The sequence below is a fragment of the Anopheles aquasalis genome, chromosome 3 (assembly GCF_943734665.1).
Source record: "Anopheles aquasalis chromosome 3, idAnoAquaMG_Q_19, whole genome shotgun sequence".
NCBI lineage: Eukaryota > Metazoa > Arthropoda > Insecta > Diptera > Culicidae > Anopheles > Anopheles aquasalis.
Window position 1 is genome coordinate 40,579,616 of NC_064878.1, and position 16,948 is coordinate 40,596,563.

General features: G+C 46.7%; 1 protein-coding gene across 1 annotated transcript; it reads left to right on the forward strand.

The window, feature by feature from the left end:
- The first annotated feature begins 1,623 nt into the window (after positions 1-1,623).
- On the forward strand, positions 1,624-4,943 carry LOC126575798 (protein G12). Its single transcript, XM_050236665.1, has 3 exons — positions 1,624-2,558; positions 4,219-4,391; positions 4,696-4,943. The coding sequence occupies exons 1-3, from the start codon at positions 1,985-1,987 to the stop codon at positions 4,801-4,803; spliced, it is 855 nt and encodes a 284-aa protein (XP_050092622.1). The 5' UTR covers positions 1,624-1,984; the 3' UTR covers positions 4,804-4,943.
- Positions 4,944-16,948: the final 12,005 nt, after the last annotated feature.

Sequence of the window (16,948 nt, forward strand, 5' to 3'; positions counted from 1 at the left end):
TCTATTGATTTTTTGCAATTAATTAATTGATTAATCCAATTTAAAGCTTTTATGCAATAGTTTCTATCAGTAAAAGGCGAAATGTTTTGAAAGTACACGCAATGCTTTTAACTATTGACGCGTTGTTATGCACTCTTTACAATCAGTTTTCTTTGATTTTTGTTTACAAAATCGAATAGTAAAACAAAATCTGCTTAATGCTATAACTGGAAAAGCAACAAAATGCTCATTCGTTTGAAGAACGAAATCGCATGGTTAGTTCTGTTTGGAGGCTGGATAAAACCCAATGTTTTGAATGTGTTCGATACATCCTGTGTGTTCCATGCGTTCCTGGAATCCTGGAAGACCATGCAAAATTATTAGAATTTTTCATCATATCGGATTTATCCTGAAACCCCATACCAAAGCTAGCCCTTTGGAAATGTATGCCATTTGGATTAACATATCTCTTGAAATGCTTCACTGCATGAAATGGAGGAATGCTGGAAATTGTTTCAATCCGATTCAATTCTGAAACTTTCAGAAATGGTCACTCGGAGCATCAATAATACAGCATCGAGCTGAATATATCATTAAACAATCATGATCACTTTATCATGGAAAACAGGTTCGCAGAGCAGAAAAAGGCTTGTTATTCTGTTGTCGCTTTTTAATAATGTTCTTCAGGCTTTTGAAACTGCTCATGATCACATGAAACAATCAATCATTTTATTCACCTTCAGAAAGTGAGTTGAATCAACAAAAATTCAACAAAAAATGAAAGCAGAATAGCTTCATTGGTTGAACAGTAACGATTGTTTTTTAAACAAGTTTATAGTAATCCACATTTTTATACTAAACGCTCTATAAAATTACTGATTCAAATCAGTAACTGAAGAAATCAAAACATGAATTAAAACCAAACAAACAATGTCTCTCTTTCCGCGGTATTTTTATCCAGCACCTCAACGAAAGAAGCTATCCAGCCAGTTATAAACAAACATTATCAGCACGACTTCCAATATCGAGCCATTCTTTGCTTAAAGTGTTATAAACTTAAAACAATCTCCGCATAATCATTAGCCACCGAGCGATAATGAGAAGCGTTTGGGGCGTTGAGAGGTGTACGTCTCGTGCGCCTTCATTAAACCTGCCCAGCAAGTGCACTTACATCAAAAAGCGTGATAACGGTGCGGGTCCCGGGTCTTTATGACTCATAAAATCATGCGCCTTCTCATCATTTCACCAGAACGATACCGGCAGCAAACATCATCAGCGAAAAAGTGGAGCGACTTTCGCGTTGAGCTGCGCGTGAGTGTTATCGGTAAATTGGATAATCGAATCAAAACGGAAAAGAAAAGAAAAAAAACCAGGAGACGGCAGCTCCGCGCAGCCTATCGTGGCCGCCGATTTAACGGCTTATTTACCCAAATCACCCAAAACGGTCAGTTGATTCAATTTAGAGCCAATCAACGGACGCACTTGGTGCGCACCAGACACATCCTCTCGACGGCAATAAGAAGAAGATGGTGGTGAAGGTATGGCCGCGGGACGCCCGGGATGGACTGCTCGCACTTCTCTCAAACGCACTGCTGCCGTCAGTCCGTCCACTTGGCGCGCTCGACGGGGTCTTACGAGCGCGCTCAGTTCAGTTCGATTCGCCCACCGGACCACTCCTTCCGGGACAACCAGCACACACCAGCAGCAGCGACCGGGTCTGCTGGATCCGTCGGGGAGTCGGGCCTAATGAATCGATTTCCATTTCCGCGAACACCGATCCACCGAAAACGTGGTATTTTTTGTTTGATTTTCTGGTCGTGTGCTGTCCTGTCGCAAAATTAGTGTTTATGTTGGCGAACGCAAACACCGACGGGAGCTAGGACGGTTGTCTCGCTGTGTGTGAATTCTTGCAGTGCAGCCTCCCATAAACTCGCTGTGGTACTCTGTGCTAGCGATCGGTCTGCATGACGTGCGTGGTCATTGATTCCTTCCACACAAATGTGCAATGGCATGTGTCCGGTGTAGCAGCATCGACGGTGATATCGAACTCAACTCGAAAGCACCTGCACCACCACGAAGAATGTCGCTCGACGATGGCAATGAGTTTGTCCGGTGGTTAGTGCCAGTTTTCGGTTCCTCCTCAAAGAGACGATCTAGGCTCGAATCCACCACGGGGTGGCCTCGAGCTGGGCTTGTGTTTTTCCTGCTGGTGTGTGCCTTGGTAGAGCAAACATTTGGCTACCACATCCGGCACCATCACCAGGAGGAACAGCAAGAGCAGCACCACCAGCTGCAGCAGGACCTGATGGACTTCATCGATCTCGTACCGTTCGAGGAGGTGCGACAGTTGATGCAGTACTACTACCACTACGACGTCGAGGTGGAGAGTGCATTCGATTACGTCTCGACCGAGGACTACACGCAGATCCGGCAGGATATCGCGAACTTGGGCGAGGTGCGCACCTTTCGCCGCTACCTCGACAGCATCGGCTGCAGCGTGGAGCAGCTGTGGAAGGAGCTGAATGCACGCTTCGACGCGGACGACATCTTTGCCGAACCGGACGAATCCCTACGAAAGTGTGAGTGTTCTTGTTCTTGCGCTTTGTTGTTGTAGTTGCGAGGTGCTGTCGCCGGAACTAACTCCATTATTCAATCACGCAAGTGCCTCACCGAATCAGGCATCGAGGCGCTGTGGAAGGCCGCTCACTCCACCCCACACCGGGAGACAATTTCAATTTAAATTGATTTCAACTGGACGGGACACCGGAAGTGCACACAATTGCCACCGAGTGCAGCGGGACGGTCTGTCTTCAGAATCGGTCAATGCACCACCGGTCAATGCACAACAAGGCCTGCAGGGCGTGCGAGTGACTAATCTTATTTTGTGCCCAAGACCAAGATGCTGACATCTTCAGAAACCGGATCTTAGGTTCATTCACGCTGGCTTTGACACTTCCTGCCAACGCCAACAGCTCGATTGACCGGGCAGGAAAGGGACGGCCAGCACTGGCGGCCTTCTTGGATCCTGGATTGAGTCCATTTTACAGAAACCGGTCAGGTTAGCGCCCGTGGCAGTGCCAGGCTGCCTGTGGGAATAATATTCAATTAAATTATTTACGATTTAATCCTAGCCTTCCGGATGGCTGGCTTGCGGTCCTTTCGCGCCCACTGTCGAACAGTAAATGTCGTTTGTTTGAGTCGTCGGATCTTAGATTCGACCATCATCAGCACACGGCTTCGTCAAACAATGTGTGTTGCGAGTGATTTGCACGCCTGGTGCTGTATTGTTCACCTTACCACTCAAGTGGCACAAACTCTCGTCTTGATTGTTACACAAGACCCTCATCACTGTTGTTGAGTGTTGGTGGAATATGGAAACTTCTCCATAAAACGCAATCCAACTTCCGAAGTGATGTTATGACGAAACTCTCGCTAAGCTCTCTCGGTGTGTACGCGCCGGTTGCCAAACGTGTATTCAGCACATTGACCACCACTGGCCACCGACCAGTACGCGGATTGACACGGCTTCATGTACGGAATTGCCACAAATTTGCCCCAAGTACGACGACGACTACGACGACGACGATGATGATGAGATCGACCTCGGTCAGCTCAACGGCTCAAACCACAAGCCCTGTGGCCACTCTAGCTCCCCTTTCCCTTCCCCATCGATCGGTTGATGACAATTTGCTTGATTGTATTTGATGACGCTGATGAAAGGTTGTGACGTGGTGCGGTGCTGCTGCTGCTGCTGGTCCACCAACCAAGCGACCAGCTAATGAAGAAGGTTTCTTCACTCCTCTGGCTCTGGTCTCTGGCTTTAGCAACCTCCACACCACACCGCACTGCCACGTGAACTGTCAATAAGTTACCGGCCATAATCCATTCGATGCAGTGCACCGTCGGGATCGGGATAGTATGGTCCTGGAAGTGAGGATCGTCCGGAACGTTACCCAAATTAAATTATTAATCAATTACTGTTTGCTATCGGGAGGGGGAGGGGGGGTGGGCTGCAGGTAGTGACCGTAGTTCGATTTATCGAAGCCTGCGGACGATCGAGAACGTGTGCAATCAGTGGTGCGCGCGTCCACCAGTACTCGCCGCAGGTCCGCAGTTGGATGATTGGAGTAAAAATCAAAAACAATGCAATCCCCGGGAAGCCTAGCGTGCCTGTGGCCACAGTGATCCTCCGGCTTCCCTTCCTAACTTCATCGCCCGTTTTCGTTGTATCGATTGCAGTAAATCTCACCACCAGGGGATTGAACGGATTAGTCGATGACATATTGGCCCTGCTGCCCCAGGACGAAATAATCCTTCTTTTCTTCGACAAGCTGGAAACGAGCAACGACTTTTCCTACTTCTTCGAGCAGATCGGTAGCGGCGAGTTCGAGAATGTGCTCAACACGCTCCAGGTAAGTTTACGTATTCCGCTCTTCCCTTCTGCTCCTCCTTTTCCACGGATTGGAGTCAATCAACGGGATTGATCCCATTGGTCCCCGAGACGGGCCAGAGCACACTCCGATAGTTATGCCCCCGAGTGACACGCAATTTTGGGGACGGGAAAATTGATTTCTGGTAACAGTGCTTAGCCTTCTGGTTGGTCTTTGGATTTGGGTTTGGGATTTCGATTATGACCGCCCCCACCGGTTCCTGGATATTAACCTTTTGCGATCGCTTCGCTTTATCCTTTTTCCTCCCCCTGGCGGTGCCGAATAGTCATCACAGCAGCTGCGTATACTGCTCTGGAAGCTCCAGCAGCACGGTTTCGACATCCCCGGCTGGATACAGCTTGTGCAGCGGTACTTCAGTTTCAGCAGTTTCTAATCACGAAGCAGTATTGGAGACACTGCTTGCCACACTGCCAAGCGATAACGTTGTGCTGCCCTTAGTTGCGTTGGAAGTGAGTGATATCACAGCGAAAGTGTGTAAAATATTGTGCAAACCGATAAACAGCAATAAACATGTCGGAACACAACACAATACGGTGCAAGTCATCTTTCTTTACTGTCTTATGGGCGATTTAACTACAAAACAAAACAGACAACACAACATATTGTGCCCACTACATCTTTTCTAGTTAGTTCAAGGTACAGTGCAGCGTCTTAGCCGTGAACGGATGACGGATGACGTCCCTTTGACCGGCATGTGTTGCAGCGAGCGGTTTAAACTGTTTACTCCCCACAAACAGTCTGTGAACCCCCGTACAGGAACCTTCCTTAGCTCATCCCTGGCGACACACCACCCGCTGCCCAGCTGAAGAAGCTGAACTCTCCCGAGATGAGGCGCGAAGCAAACATCAAACCGAACGCGACTTGGCCCAGAAAGAAAGCAAAGGAAAGCATAGGCCCCCTTCCAAGCTAACAGGCCGAGGTTTAAGCTATTAACCCCCTGTTCGCACCCCCTGTTTTCTCACAAGCTGTGTCCAGCTGTGTGCGTTCGGGATCGAGGCCGCCACTGCCATCGTTAGCTTAACACGGTACACTTCCTCCCAGGAATTAGTTGTGCGAGCGAGGGGTTAAGTATCCCTGTTGACGGTGGCCAAAGGAAAGCTCGCTGATGCCTCTCACGCGGCACCGACCTACAACAAATAGCGGTCCCCTCCCTTCCCTCTTCCCTTCCTAAAACCAACTTCGCACCCCGAGAGTGAGCGAACCCCTTTCAATATGGACCACCGGTGACGTGCTCGGTATCGCGTCCTTAGTTTACCCTTTTCCTTGGAGTTAATCCAGCGAGCAAGCTTGTTAAGTCTATTTAACGGGATGCACTACCAGTGCGGGGTGTAAATCTACACCCTCATTCTACAATCCCCCCCCCCCCCCTCGGTTCTACACCCTCTACCCTAACGAGTGGCAATGAGCTTTCATGCGCAGCGCGGCGATAAGGGTCCCCTCACCCGTTATCCCTCTAGTCCCTCGCGTTGAAGGAGAAGAGGAGCGCTTTATTCAATTTATTATTCTTTGAAGAAACCCAAGGAGCGCTCCCCACCCCCGTTCTCCGACAAGGACTCCCCGGAAGGGGGTGTATTAGTGCTTACTGCTGTGCTCCCAAGTGATACAAAACTGTCCGCGATCCCGGACGTCGCAGAGAACAAAGCAAGAAAACTCGGAAAAAGCGACACAGAACCGTACGGAACCAGCTGTTCCGCGTGCAATTGTGCGGCCCGCTGGAGGCGCACTACGACTTTGTCTTTCGATTTAATAAAGTTTCGGGAAATTCCATCTGTAAACAGTGGTGAGCTCGTGGAGAAGAATGGGGAGGAAGGGGGAACATTAAACAGAAGACCTGGAGCACGGGGGGCGAGGTCGCAGGACGCAATAACGCCGTCGAACCATCGGCAACAAAACGACAAAAAAAAAACGCACGAAAAGCGAGCCAAAAACCCCATTTGAAGTATCGTAAATTAAACATTGACTGCAGGCGAAATGGTTTGCTAATGAAAATTATGCTATCACTGGTGACAGCCGCTGGTCTGGTACCAAAGTTCCCGGAGGTTCCGGGGAACGAGAAGATGTCACCAAATCCTAACGGACGGACGCGTGGGGATTGTGGCAGGAGTTTGGTGTTTAAATGTGCCCGAGCAGCAGCAGCAGCAGCAGCAGCATGTTTGCTAAACAGCAATATTAACTTGTGCTTCTGGGATAATTAAAAACATGGAAAGTAGATAAATTCGACGATGATGATGGCGACAACGACAACGGGGACATGATGATGATGCTGGTGAGCGATGATCCCTGGAATCGTGACGCTTACTACGAATGAAGAACCTGGTGGTGCGATGAGGTGCCGTTGTTTGCTTCACAGCAATACACGTTACGACGTGCTGCTGGCATAGCATGCCTCGTGCTGGTTGCTATTGACACTTCTTCAGTTGGGTGGCAAATGCGAAGGAAAGAAGAATGTGACCTGGGATCGGTTTTATTTGATTTTTTTTTGTTGCGGGGAGCTCCACTTCAACCTGTCAAGGTTGTGCAGATTGCAGAGAGCGGTCTTCTGTATTCACTTTCAACTAGATCTGGCAGTCATGCGAAATCAAATACTCTGGACGAGCTGAAGAGTCCGTCAATTGTTTATTTAAAACATGATATGATCTGGTGAGTCCTGAGACCTTCAGTATCTTAGGTTTCCGCAAGTATCTTAAGAGCTACGATAGAAAGAAATCTTTAATATCAGTGATACAGAGACATGGAAATAGGATAAGACACCATCAAGGTCCTGAATAATGGAGCAATTGGTAATTAGAAGTCGAATTTACAGGACAGTATTCGATAGCTAAGGACGGACATGAAGAAACTCGATGTCATGTCGATCAGTTTGTATGTAGATCTGCGGAACAATTCTAGATGTTAATTAACGGAACTATTCCCAAAAGAAAACAAAGAGGGAACTAACCAGATCATCGGTAATATAGCAGCAACAACGGTGTTATAATTTCGAAGAAATGTTTTCAGAACTACGTACAACACGGCCATTCACTGCCGTAGAACATGTGACTAAACGTAGGAACATGTGAGCGATATTTGAACCAATTGTTCGGTCCAATAATCATGAACCTAAATCCAGCTCAACAAAACGCTCCATGCAGTTGATGGATTTCATAGAAATTTAGAGCGATCGGACCATGTCCAGCTTCCGATGGAACATGTTTCATTCGTCAAAATTGTGGCCCTCGACTCATTGGAATCCTGGTTCCGCAAATCCGTAACATGCTGCAGCACGGCATCGTGCGGACATTCCAAGCATATGCAGCGCATACATGGAAAAGCCCTGCGAGCAATCGGTCTAATTGGAGCACGGCCCAATGCGAACCCGAGTTTCCACATTTTTTCCTTTTTGATCTGCCAGCATTTCCAGCGCATGTTTTCCCCATTTGTTCCTCCGACCCAACATTGCGCCGCGTATGATCTCCCTAGTGAAACCCGATTCCGTACGCCCGTAATACTTCGATAACGAATTCACAGAGAGAGAGATAGAGAGAGCGGCGTGGCTTTGATCGTCGGTCTAGCGAGGCCCCTTCCAGAGCGAAGAAAGTTTCATCTAAAAAGCATAAATTTGATCTGACCTGCATCCCCATGGCAGCGATAAGTTTTCCCCGAGATAAGAAACTCACGAAACTTCTTCCGAAATTGCGGAAAAGGAAAAGCCTAGCCCCAACACACGGCACATCCGATGAAGGAAGATCCGATTCCGCCTACCTGAAACCCGGTAGCCATGGCAACGCCGTATGCCAATTTTTATTTTATGTACGCCCACTGCCCCCTTCCTGACCAATGTCGGAGGGCTCGATGGCGGAGTGCTGGTGACCCAATTTACGATGTGATGTACCTTCCGCGAATCCGTGAACCCACCCATAATGGCGGACTTGGCCTTCGTTAGACAGAACACGAACACAACTCCCGGGGCTTCTGCTTTCCACCAAGCGCCATGTGGAACTGGCCATGTGTGTGCCGTGAATGGAGATGAAACCGAAACGACGAAATGTGATCCACTAGGGGCACTGGCTGGCTCTCCGTGAGTCACCAACAAGAAGTAAAAGAAAAAGAAATAAAAAAGGAAGTGAATAAGGACAGATCGAATCGGGTGTAGGGTGTTCCCTTTTTTGCCACTACTTAAATCATCTCGGTTTTCAAAGGGAAACGGATCGGATCGGCTTTTCGGTGAAAGTTTTTCTCGGAACCAGTCCCAGGATCCGGATCAGATATCCCCACCTTACCACCACCGGATGATGGTCCGGGCATGAAAGTTATTTTAATTTGTCCGCTTTTATCGGGAAAGATATGAGCGAACACCCCCCCCCCCTCCCTTTCCCTTGGCCGCATGCCGGTCGAAATAATTGGAATTTATAGAAGGGACTCCGTTGCCGGTTTCGAGAGCACGATAGCCCGATGGGTTCGACCGAAAGGCGATGAGTTGCGAGAATGACCGACGCCCGCACTAATTTCACTTCCTTTTTTTTTGCACCAGCCGATGGCGACGAGCGACGAGGGTTCGAAAAGAGTGAGACTGGACTATTGGGAGTGGAAAGGGATGAATTAACACACTTGCCCGATGATAAACATTCTCAACGAGCCGCTGCCGGTTCAACACCTTCTTCGGTTCGGAAATCAGCAGCATCAGCATGGCTAGTATCTTATGTGTCACCGTCGATTCGATGGAGCTCCCATCATCCTTTTTGGGGAGTCGGAGATAGTCGGATTCTGCTTCGCTTTCATGTATGTCGTCACGCTGGAATGCGATAATCAGACAGAACGACGACCGGGGGCGATTGATTGATGTCTTTTCTGGTGGTTGGGCTGGTGGGATCATTTCCAAAATGTTTTCCCCATTTCACGTGGGGTGGTAGCATGGAAAGTATGACAAAGCACACATATTTTGGTCACACTGGATCTAAATGGGCTTCCGATAGGGACGAACTGCATTATACTCGAAAAGAACTGATAGTTTGATCATGCTTGCTATTAGTTCTATCGCTTTGTAAACGATTTCAACGATGCTACCAACTATTTACAGCCTTTGACTATTTCAAAAAGGGTATTTGATGAAGGTAGATGACGTTATGTAATTAGTGAATTTTCATAACCATCGTAAATGAAATCTAGAAAATTGATTACTTTTGTACGGTAAAAATAGAGTACTGTGTACCGTGCATAAAGAACTTAAAATAGTTGATATTGAAACAGATTGCAGGTAAAAGGTACTGAAGATGATATGCAAACAACAAAGTAAATAAAGAGCGTCTTAAATTCATGAATTTTTCTGCAATCGTGTACAGGTTTTGGAAAGAAAATCCCCTAGAGGAAAATAAATTCAATGGTAGACAGATGAGAATATGAAAAGACACTTCAGGAATGTTATCAACCACCCTTGATTCCTACAAGGCACCATTGATGCACACACCAATAGAAACGAACTGTTCAGGAACGATCATGATCTCTGATGACTCATTGCCAAGTACGAACGTATGACTCATCGCACTACTTCCCATGACTCATCATAGCGCATCCACAGCATCCGAAACACATCAATGAACGAGCACATCAATCTTCTTTTAGCTCTTCACCAGAACAGATCAGCGATCTCCGGTAAAAAAAGTTATTATTTTTTTTAAGTAAACTTGAAAGTAAAAATTGTAACTAGTAACACGTGTTCTTTAAGCAAATCTTTATCGACTTTTTAAATAATCTTGTCTTTCAGTTACGGAAGCATAGGAAGCTACAGCACAGTCCAATGCTTAATCAATTTGAATAATGTTAACATCATATTTTCATACCAGCGTGGAATGCGCCCCACAATCTAGCGGTGATATTCCTGTTGTTTATATTATGCTGTTCATGATATCATGCTGTTTAGTGGTTCATAGTGTTCATGAAACTTTGTATATGAGTGAATGGTATACGCCCCTGGGCGTGCGGCATTGCAACACAAAGTTAGAAGTAAGTTAAAATAATTAGATTCTTTTATGAGTCGCTTATTTGTATCAGTCTGTGTTGTTTGTTTTATTAATTCCAAAGTATTCAGCTCGCCTTCCACATAAAGAACACAAGAAATTAGTCACTTCCCAATCAATTCCTTCTGAAGAGACCACATCTGAACAGATTAACAAAGAGAGATCAAGCCAAAATCCTGTTAGTTATATACTTTTGAATTTTAACCCTGACCGAACTTCCTGCATTTCTGTTCAATAGTAAAACAACATATTTTACTTTGCACAAATTCTACACCTTCAACTGCTCCCCGCAGGAATCACACCCCGCACTCGCTTATCCATTTCAATGCAGAAAAGCGGCAGCGTTAATATGTTGCCCAGAAGCATCGTTACCTACCCCCGGGCACACGGAGCGCTTCATTTAGTGCAGAAATAGGTTTATCACTCATTTTCAAATCCCCAAACGGTGCCCCGGAACACCCGGATAGACTGGGTCGGACCGCATCGTAACCAAGTCGAGCACGTCACCACATCCGTCATCGAATCCGTCACACCAGCCAAGCCTCTCGGGATGCTCGGAATGCTTGCTTTTCACACTTCGGTACTGAACTGCGATGGAAAAGCGTGAGGGAGGTGAAGGGGGCTGATGCATTTCTATGCTAAACGAATAGTGAATTCAATTTCACGCTAGTCGCTTTCGCACCGATCCGGTGCAGATGAAATGCCACTTCGTCGATGTAAACGGGACGCGAGTCGATGGCGGGATTTACGTACTACCAGCTCCCGACGTGCAGCGGAGTGGTTGGTGCTTTTAATTTATGCTGCAACGTCACTGTGGCGACACATAAATACATTTCCCTGCGGTATCATCACTCAGCTCCTTTACGAGTGCTTCCTTTTGGCCAGGCAATAGATACGATTTCCCGGGAATCCCATCGTCATTCATCGTGCTGCTAACCGGCTCCCGGCTTGCTAGATATTAACAAAAGTGTCATCCTCGAGGAAAAACAGGAAATTGGAATCACCGGTCCGGTCTCTTTGGTACAAACAGCAGCAGCCATGCTTTCATCCTCATGCGAGCGGGTCGTGGTTTGTTTCAATAACCCAAACCCCAAGCTGTTCCGCGAAATTTGATCTCGAACAATCACACGAAAAATGGCGAAATGATCTTTCGCATTAGTGCCCAGCACACAACGAGCGCGCACACAGCGAGCAGAAGGTGGAAGCAATTTAAAATTAATCTCCTTTTCATGCATTCTACCAACCATCGTCATCGTTTGACATTTCCTGCTCTACTTCCCAGTTCTTTTTTTTTCTTTTCACTGCCTCGCTTCTGATCTGTTTATATTACCCTTCCCACCTCACAGCCCACCTCCATCACCACCCTCCGGAAAGTGCATAAATAATGGCGATACTGTGTGGCATCAATAATAAATCCCAGCGCACGCAGCGACGGCGGCGGTGGTGCTTCGCGTTTCGCGGAAATCGCAAATTTATGCTGCACATGCACGGCGCAGTGTAGCGGTTGGAAGCGGTTTTGGGGGGAGGTGGGGTGGGGCTTGTGGAATGTAAATTATTCTTCGGCTACCCTAGGCCCCCTGCCTAGTCCTCGGTGCACGGAGCAGGGAGCTCGTCAGTTTCGGCACACACTGCTCTACTCAGTATCATCATCACCATCACCATCATCATTCTGCTCCTTTTCCAGTGGCACCGAGCGCCAAGCACTTTGCAAAAGCTCTACAAAAGACGCGCGCTCGCGACCGTTATGGGATTTTTCCGACAAAAAGGGATTCTTGTTTCGATTTTTGCTGTGACAAAAATTACCCCGTCCGGCCGCTCTCTTTCCACGGGCGTTTTTTTGATGCTATATTTTTCTTTCTTTCGTTTTATTTTCGTCATGCCATCCCCGATCGCGGTTCTCGGCCTTTGATGGCCCACGTTGAGATCGTTGCAGTGGTCCGTTGTTGTTTCGCCGGGGTAAATTTATTAAACTTTCGAGTGTTTTTAATTACAAATTGCCGAACAAAGTGAGCACACGGTGATGTCGGCCGGTTCGGTTCCATAAAACCCGGGAGGTGGGAAATCCGATTGGAAGCTTTTCCTGTTGAGGCTCGCCCCCGGTGGGGGGGTGGACACGCATGCACCACAGAGTGAGGGTGGGGGATGAATTTGGGAGCAAAGTGGGAAAAAGTGGGAAACAAAGCGTTTTTTTTTTGTGTTCCACCTTCCCTCGGTATTGTGAGCGTTGTGTTTTCGCATTTTAATACTGTTTATGCTTTTACCGACCATCTTTCATGCCGCCCACTGCCTCCCACACCGATCGATTATCTCAATGTTCGATGAATATGCATGTTGGCCTAGGGGGAGACCAGGAGTAGTGGGGGTGATGCACCGCCAGCACTTATCACTCGCATCAATTTGATGCAATTCGCTGCACAGGAGCCAGGAGTGAGAGAGGGGGGGTATTGGTGCTGTGTGACAGTGAGCCACTGCTACTGCTGCTTGGGGTGGACGTGTTTAAGGCTTGTTGTTGCGATTCAATATCGGATGTTTTAACTGTTTATCATGTGGCTGCTTTCGTGCGAACATCCTGCCCTATCAAACGATCGCGATCGGGGCACTAATGGAATCCGTATCGTGTGTGAGCTGATAAGGGAAGCAATTTGATAATTGCAACCAACAGCAGTGGAAAAGATATGGGAAATACTCTGTGCAGAACTGAAATATGCTGGTGACTGTTCGAAACGATTGAGAATGGGTTTTAATTATTTTGAAATCAGTCAATACATATCAATAATACATATCGGTTCATAGTTTTATAAAATTTCGTTCAGTCTCAAGGTAGGTCTTTATGAAGGAAATGAGGGTAAATATTCTGAAATAAAATGTATACAAGAGGGAGATTCGGTAATGGCAGCAGTGATATAACTTTAAGAACCATAGAGAAAACAATTTGTCCACACAGCTACTCTCACTGACAAAGAAAATTTGCCTTGGGTTTACTACAAATTTTCCAAAAAATCAATCGAACTATTCTTTGTGACCCAAACTTAATTTGGCAGCAAGGAAATGGTCCCTTTGCGCCGCGCAACTTTTCTTTGGACTTTTACTTCAAACAAAAATCAATTGTTTTTGTTTGATTTTAATCCTTGAAGACAAGGGTGTTAAGGCCTTACCATCCAGGATGTAGTGATACGGCTAGCAAAACTCAGTCCACTTCACCATTTATCCACCACCACCATTTTCATGTATTTCAAAGAATACTAAAAATGACTGAAAACTGTTAAAAAATAGAACGTAAATTAGATGCTATTCAGGAGATATGTTTATGAGAAATTTGAAAACAAATAATATTAGTACGTAGTTTGGGGATCACGGAAAGAGCAAGAACAACGATGATATCAATTCCAATACGTCTGTAACATGCATCGTTTTGCAGCGCCCGTCTTAGCTCCTTGCTAGTTCTTACGATAAAAAAGCACTTTGTTTTAGATGAGACGATTAATTGTAAATTGCAATCGTAAAAAGTTTAAGCAAAATTCCTGATATACAAATAATTGAATCATTTCGAAGTAAAGACAGGATATTTAGACTGTTTTTTTGTGTAACTTCGAGCTACTATTTTTTTTTAACAACAGTCTTAACAAATTTGACAATAAAAATTCCCTTGGCAATTTTGTCTAGCTAATTTTGTGAAGATGGAGTGAAAATTTCTAAAAGATCAGCTGAGATAGATGAGTACTTGGGAAGAAAGAATGGACCACGACTAGTTTTAGAAGAAGTGCTTCAAAACTCCAGAACTATGTTAATATTCCGAACAATGCTAAACAATCTGTTTCTATTGCTAACAAAATCTGTTTCTATTACTGTTTTTTGTGGATTTAGCATAACAAAATATGAATCAGCATTGTTCATCGCCACAATATTGAGGAAGAAAAGGTAATAAGTAGGGCTCTCCGTTAATACATCGTGTTTTCTTCTTTCTGTTAGTTTCAGTAATGTTTTGTAACGTAATCCTACGGTATCTTTGAGATTTCATTGCACTGGACCCGAAGATTTCTAGAATTGCGATTGCGTGAAAACTTACTCTAATAGATGAAGAACTTCCCAGAACGTTTCCGCTTCGAACCCGTGATACCCCGACGCATTGTCTCCGGGATTGTCCACAAATGACCACCGGGCAGTCAGCCAGTCAGTCTCGAGGAAGTTAGATCTTCGCCGGAAGTCTCCCAATACGTCAACCGTCCCGGGTGCTGCCCACATGATTAATTATCCTTCACGACCCCCCTGGCACTAACCTGACAGTGTCACCTTCTTCACCTACCGAGCCGAGCGGAGACAGAGACAGAGACCATAAAGGAACGTCTCCGAATGACCATCAATTCATTTGGGAAGGAGTGCAGGAGAACGATGGCCAAACGATTTCCTTGCAATTAATCTAGGACGACGACGACGACGACGCTGACGACGAGCACCATTGGACACCGACTAATAACTGGCCATTGCCAGGACGCCGGACAATCACTGTAACACCCACGGTGCAACCCCTACTAGATACCATTTCTCAAAGAATGTCCAGCCAGCACGTCCGAATTCCTTCCCACATTCCACAGCCACCGGATGCAATGCGTATGCAAATGCAAATCCATCAACCGGCTTACAAAAGCCCCGATTTACCCCCCTAGAGTGGTCAAATGATGGTCCACGCCATCAAGGGGGGGGAGAAAACAATTAATTACTAGAGTTCGGACGTTAATCCCCTTGATGTCTCGTGTGTCCGGTGGCCCTGTGCTCGATGTAATTTCCTCAATTTAATTTTTAATAACCTTCCAGGAGGTGGACGGATGGAAAGGAGATGAGATGTTTTCGGGTCGATCGAGCGTTGGGGCGTTGAGCGTCGAGACGAGAGACACGCGAACGAATGATCAAACTTTTTAAATTAGCTTCTAAATTGCTACCTCAGTCACAAGTGGCCAATGTCCTGCGTGCTTCCGTCGTCGTCGTCGTCGTCGAAAGATTGGAAATTAGTGTCGCTTAACGTTGCAGAAACGCTGGAACGGGGCTGGTGGGGTTCTTCGTGGTACCGACCGTCCCCTAGTCTGCAAACATATCTCGCCCTTACCCTTTGCCAAAGTAACATTAAGCCTGAATCGCCTGCATGACTGTCGCTCGTGATTAGATCGAGTCGAAAGCGGTTTGCACCGTGGAATGCTGCCACGAACCTAGGAAGCTGGTTGGCAGGCTTGCGAATGGGTTAAATTACATGCAACATCTAGTGTGAATAATACAATGAATCAACATAAATCTGCTAATTCCCCTTCTGCTCGCTTGCACACTGCACAGCAAACACGCAGCACAACTGCTACTGCTGTTGAGGATGCCATTACGCCAACGCCAGCCGAGGGAGAGCGTGACGAGATTTTAAAAACCGATTATCATCGCTGGGTTTCCGGCAGGATACGCACGTACCATCGGGCTTGGAGTCGGGGGGAAGGCCACCAACTGCGACCAAACTGCCGAACTGAGTGGAATTGTGTAGTTACAATGTTCGAGCGTCGACGAATGTAAATCGACGCATCGAGCACAGGGGACCTTCATCAACCCTTGTTCTCTCTCTCTCTATCTTTCTCGCGCTATCTGTCTCTCTCTTTCTTTCAGCACCCAAAATCATCGTTGTAATTATGAAGCGTTATCAGTGGCGGTACCAGCAGGAGAATAAATATTTGAAAACAACTCCGCAGAAACGCGACCATCATGCAGTCCACCACAGTCCTTGCAGTTTTGCTAACAATGAGAGACGAGAGAGAGAGAGAGGGAGAGAGACACAGAGAGAGGGAGAGAGAGCGGGGGGAGGAACCCGTGAAGGATTACAAACACAACATTTGCATTCGGTCCGGTACGCGACATGTTTTGTGTGAAAAGAGACCGAACCGGGGCTGGGGATGCGCTTGCACTCGCCACGAGTACATAATCATCCCCCATCCACCCATACAGAGGGTGGTTTTTTGGGGGCGAGAGAGTTAACATAAATTTTGCGTCGTGCTGACCAGTCGTGGAAGGCAACCAGGGAAGAAGGGTTCGTTGTGCCCTTCATCGTACAAGTGAAGTGATTGTATTTGTGTCTGGGTGTGCAGATAGTGTATTGCCTTCCATTGGCCACTCGCAATGGTAGCCGGCACGCTATTGCAATGAATCAACGCGACTGAAACTGATGAAAAGTGCGTGATTTCGTTCGTGAACACCCATTAGCACACTGTCCATCGGGCAACCGATTCACGGGCCTCCCAAAAGGCGAGTGACAGTTTAGCATTTTCTGAAACGATTGCCATTACGCCATAACCTCACATTTGCTCGCAGAAAGCGCTTTCAATTGGCGAAACCTTGTACCCGGAAGGGAAATCATTCTATTTCCATCCGAAATCTATCCAATCAGCAAGTTTAAACTGGCGCAAAGTATCCTCTAACTGCTATATCCTGCGACAGCAGAAAATGCGAAAGAAATGCGTTGCTCGGTGTGTGACGGGGACGCCAGGACACCGTTTCGCT